Source organism: Amphimedon queenslandica, unplaced genomic scaffold (genome assembly GCF_000090795.2).
Source record: "Amphimedon queenslandica unplaced genomic scaffold, v1.1 AMPQUscaffold_12895, whole genome shotgun sequence".
Lineage (NCBI taxonomy): Eukaryota > Metazoa > Porifera > Demospongiae > Haplosclerida > Niphatidae > Amphimedon > Amphimedon queenslandica.
The window spans coordinates 12,098-16,893 of NW_003546869.1; the positions used below are offsets into that span (position 1 = coordinate 12,098).

Here is a 4,796-nt window from a genome sequence, read left to right on the forward strand (position 1 = left end):
ACTGCATGTGCTTTTGATGATGCCATGAAGACATATAAAGCTTCAAGGAATGCAAAGATTTCAGAGGCAGAAGCGACAGATCTACAGGAATCCACTGGAACCAAATTCAAAATGTCAGCATAGCAGTAAATGTATACAGCATTTGGGGCAAATTCTCGTACTTTGGCTTGGACACCAGCGCACGTACCACTCAATCACACTGGCCCCATCGTACCCCTGACTAACTATCTTTGAATAATCTAAATCAAATTTTAAGAGAAGTTTTTTGATATATGTGGAAAGGCTAGTAGCATCAAGAGACTTCGCTTCGACATATGTCAGGAAGTGTTCGTAAATCTTACCTTGGGTCATATCAGCATATCTAACCACAAAACACATCTGTTCCTGCTTCGAAAAATCCTTCGTCTCATCTGCTAATATAATAAACACCCCTGCTGATCGCACTTGATGACAGATACTATTCCGAATTTTCTCACCAAGGATATGAAGCAGCTGATTCTGGATAGAATGAGATGTGTAGAGTGCATTTTGAGGACCGGATGTTAGTCGATCATGAATAATTGGATCATACATGGCAAGGAGTTTAACAAGCTCCAAAAAATTGCCCTGATTTGATACTGATGGTGTTTCCCTATGACCACGAAGAGCAATTTCTTGTGAAGCACAGTACATCAGTGAATGGATGATAGCAATCAAATAGTGGCGGTTCTTCTTGATCTGCTCCTTTCTGGCACTATCCAATCTGGTTGCAATTGATGAACCAGTAGCAACTGTCACCTTGAACTGATTCCAATTCATTAAGGCCTCTTGATGACTCTTAAGCCCCGTTTACACTATAAATCAGTTTAAATTAAAGCGGTTTTAAAAGCGCATTAATAGCGTTTACACGCCTAGTAGTTATTACGGTTTAATTTGTTCCTGTGTAAACGGAAAAGAGGTTTAACCAGTGCTCTTTAAATGGAAAAGAAATAGTCTTTGTGCAGTTTGTGGATCTCGAGTGAAACAGACGGGAACAGAGAAGAAGCTTGGATCTATATCACAGGTAAGTACTATTCTTTAGCTTACTTTTGCATACACACATACTGAGCATGCGCTAGAGTTTACCTGGCAACGATTGCGTCTCCTAATTCTCACAAGTAAAGATGAATGAGACCATCGTTGCCACTGCGTTGCTGTTGAGGAGAAAAGCTGTTAGAAAGCAAAGAGAAAAGGAAATCTATTTAAAAAAGAGAGCACGAGCTTTTAGGAGAAGGGCATTTGCTGCCAAACAAGAAAAACAACGTCTTTGTTTTGCTATTTTGCTGGCACTGACCACCCTCTCTATAAAACTACCTACACCAAGGTCTATATGGACGAGACAAAGAAGCAGTTACTGGTGGGATCATATAGTTTTCTCCACTTTTACGAACGACCAATGGATGGAGAACTTTCGTATGTCAAAGACAACGTTTGTTATGATTTGTAACGAGCTACGATCCAGCCTAAAAAAATCCTCCACTACTATGAGACAACCAATACCAGTTGAAAAAAGAGTAGCTATATCTCTATGGTTTATGGCTACTGGTACTGACTATAGGACAATTGGACATCTTTTTGGAGTCTCAAAAGCATCGGTATGTTTAGCCATTCGTCAGGTATGTCGTGCTATACTTACCACACTTCTCGAAAGGTACATAAAGTGGCCTTCTGGTGAAAATCTAAAAAATATAATCAGTGGATTTAAGCATAAGTTTGGGTTTCCTCAATGTGTCGGTGCTGTAGATGGTACACACATACCAATCATATCACCAGAAGACTACCCAGCAGACTACTACAATAGGAAAGGATGGCATTCTGTTTTAATGCAAGGTACTGTTGATCACCTGGGAATTTTTATTGACATTTATATCGGTTGGCCTGGTCGTGTACACGACGCAAGGGTATTTGTTAATTCGTCTCTGTATAAGAAGGGTCAAGAAGGGACATTGCTACCCAACTGGAAAGAATCAATTGAAGGTCAAGAAGTTCCCTTAGTTCTGTTAGGAGATCCAGCTTATCCTTTGCTACCATGGCTCATGAAACCCTATTCAGATAACGGACATTTAACACGTGATCAAAAAAGATTTAACTATAGACTAAGTAAAGGTAGAGTGGTTGTTGAGCATGCTTATGGAAGACTAAAAGGAAGATGGAGGTGTTTATTGAAGAGGTTGGATGTTAGTGTAGAGTTTGTACCAGATGTAGTTGCTGCATGTTGTGTTTTACATAACATTTGTGAAATACATGGAGAGACATTTAACAATGAATTGTTGGACGGGATAGACGACACCTTAGTTCAGAGAAGCGATTATTCATCAGATAATTCACAATCAGCAGAGTGTACTAGAAAAGCGATTTCTGGCTATTTCATTCATCATTAAAATCAAGAGTGAAAATTAATAAATTATGTACAGTATACATGTATAATCAATGATAGTGTATACAATGTATAATATAATATATAATATAATACATGAACTATGATAATACTATACATACATACATGTACAACAATATATAATATAGCTGTTCTTTTATCTTATCACATCTACATGTACTAGTACTACATAATTATGTATTATGTATGTCAGAGTATACAGCTAGTATTCACAATGAAATTGTGAACTAGTATAATTTGCTGGTGGTTTAAGCATTTGACCTAGCATTTGAAAGAGTCTCAGTTCGTGCTCCTGTTCTTCCATTCTTTTAATTTCTTCTATTTCTTGTTCTTTTTCAAAACGCTCTTCCTCCCACTTCCGGAAATTTTCTTCTGCCTTAATTTGGTACTGTAGAAATGATTCCATTGCTTTGTCAAAAAAATTTTCTCCTTTGCTTTTTTTTCCTACTTTAATTTTTTTCTTTTGAGGCATATCTAATAGCAATTTACAATAGCTACCATTTGTTGTGAAGTATACATAGTAACACTAACCATTTTCATCTCTTTTGTTTGTAGGTGGTTCAGAATAGCCGTTACTGCGGGCAGCGGCACTGTCAACTGTTGGTGCCAGAACTGGTTCAAATTCATGATTGACTTCGTCATCATCATCATCGGAATCTATTCATACTTTTCACATAATGAAAATTTATTAGTATTTACCATTGAAATCTTCAGTATCTTGTGACTTGGATGTATCAATCAGCACTGTTGGAAGTGAAGCTGGTCTATCACCAAGAATACTATCCATTTGTTTAAAGAACTGGAAAGTCTTTCTTCCATTCCCAGTTATATTATTGTGGTCTTTTATTCTTTTATATTCTGTCTTAAGATTCTTGATTTTAGATCTACATTGTTGCCATTCACGACTTATACCAGTGGTAGCCTCCAACTTTTCACTGATTTCAATAAATATTGTTTTATTTCTGGTACTCCCATCGAGTTTTTCTTGAATTTTAGTATCTCCCCAAATACTGATTAGTGCAGTGATCTCTTTATCTGTCCAAGAAGAACTACGAGCCATGTTTACTTAGAGGAAAGAACTCAAAACAATGCTCCATCTGGTGCGCGGGAGTAAATCCCGCCCTTAAACCGGTTTCTAAACCACCTCAGGATGTGGTTTACTTAAACTGGTTTATAAACCGCTTTGATGTGTTTACACACAAACCGCTTTAATCTAAACCAGTTTATAAAGCGCTTTAAAGGTCTAGTGTAAACGGGGCTTAAGACTGCTAATTTATACATACCTATGTCGCAATTGATTATGATTACCCAACCCTGACCCTCGCCTTTTACTTGTTTAAGAACTTGTGCCATTTCAATACATTGTTTTACTGATTGTTTTAATAGTAATAGGTATGACTAACAATTCCTGTTAGTGAAACTTGTAGAATCCATTATTTTATAATTTGGTGAAATTTATCACATCTTGCTTGAAATAAATTTTGCTGTTCATTCACACTATTACTTAATGGCACTTCCTTTATGTCACAGTCACATGCAATTCACCACAACACTTCTCACTTTACTTAATACTTTTGTCTCCTCTCTCTCTCATTACAGATGCAATGATAGCCATTACAGTTGATGGTATATTGAAGGTGTGGTTGATATTGAGATGAAGGATATGACTGATCTGTTTCAAAAAAAGTCCAAGTTCTAGGTTTATCTACTCCTGTCTCATTGACTTTGATGACTTCTCATTAGCTCTTGTTGTTCACAGAGACTTGTGGCAGGTAATGATGACATTTATTATTTTGTAGTGACATGTCAGGGTTGTGGCGAAGTACATTGGTACTTGTACTTAAGTGCACTTCAGTACATATTTTTTGGTACTTTTACATATACTTAAGTCTTTTTTAAATTTTATCAATGTACTTGTACTTTTACTTAAGTATTAGTCTATGTACTTGATGTACTTCACGTACTTATAAGTCTTTTAAGTACTTTTAAGTCTTTTTAAGCACAGATTGTATAATGTGTATATTATTACCACAGCTAGTGTGATTACATGTACTTTCAATACTATATCAGTGTATCACAGAAAGCAAGTGCAAATTCTACTTTGTCTGTAGCTGGGTAGTTGGCCAGTCTCTTTACTTATTTCTAACTGTAACTGAACAGGAGCTCATGTTTTGAAGATTAATGTTCAATACATGTAATAATAATTAATTGCAATGTAATTAAATCGACTCTAAAAAGTACTTACACTTATACTTAAGTACATATCCAAGTATTTGTAATTATACTTAAGTACTTTTGTCAAAAGCGATCATGTACTTGTACTTATACTTAAGTATTTTGTAAATGTGCTTGGATTTTACTTAAGTACTTTTCAAAGTAC

The 4,796-nt window shown here is 36.0% G+C and overlaps 2 protein-coding genes and 1 long non-coding RNA gene across 3 annotated transcripts; 2 read left to right on the top strand and 1 right to left on the bottom strand.

Moving 5' to 3' along the window:
• Positions 1-919: 919 nt before the first annotated feature.
• On the top strand, positions 920-3,303 carry LOC109586342 (uncharacterized). The gene is made up of 2 exons (XR_002186960.1): positions 920-1,042; positions 2,972-3,303. It is a non-coding gene; the product is annotated as an uncharacterized LOC109586342 (long non-coding RNA).
• LOC100632890 (protein ANTAGONIST OF LIKE HETEROCHROMATIN PROTEIN 1-like) lies at positions 1,066-2,404 on the top strand. The gene has a single exon (XM_003389908.2). The coding sequence runs from the start codon at positions 1,143-1,145 to the stop codon at positions 2,397-2,399; it is 1,257 nt and encodes a 418-aa protein (XP_003389956.1). The 5' UTR covers positions 1,066-1,142; the 3' UTR covers positions 2,400-2,404.
• LOC109586341 (zinc finger and SCAN domain-containing protein 29-like) lies at positions 2,522-3,669 on the bottom strand. Its single transcript, XM_020002521.1, has 3 exons — positions 3,116-3,669; positions 2,948-3,073; positions 2,522-2,890 (listed from the first exon to the last, which is right to left on the bottom strand). Exons 1-3 carry the CDS (start codon positions 3,474-3,476, stop codon positions 2,619-2,621), a joined length of 759 nt encoding a protein of 252 aa, XP_019858080.1. The 5' UTR covers positions 3,477-3,669; the 3' UTR covers positions 2,522-2,618.
• Between the last annotated feature and the right edge of the window lie 1,127 nt (positions 3,670-4,796).

What these genes read in the sequence shown, in the direction of transcription:
- LOC100632890 (XM_003389908.2), top strand. Translation starts at nt 1,143, where the DNA reads ATGAATGAGACCATCGTTGCCACTGCGTTGCTGTTGAGGAGAAAAGCT.
- LOC109586341 (XM_020002521.1), bottom strand. Translation starts at nt 3,476, where the DNA reads ATGGCTCGTAGTTCTTCTTGGACAGATAAAGAGATCACTGCACTAATC. An exon ending in AGATACTGAAGATTTCAATG is followed by an intron (nt 3,074 to 3,115) that starts GTAAATACTAAT and finishes AAGTATGAATAG; the next exon opens with ATTCCGATGATGATGATGAC. An exon ending in AAACAAAAGAGATGAAAATG is followed by an intron (nt 2,891 to 2,947) that starts GTTAGTGTTACT and finishes AATTGCTATTAG; the next exon opens with ATATGCCTCAAAAGAAAAAA.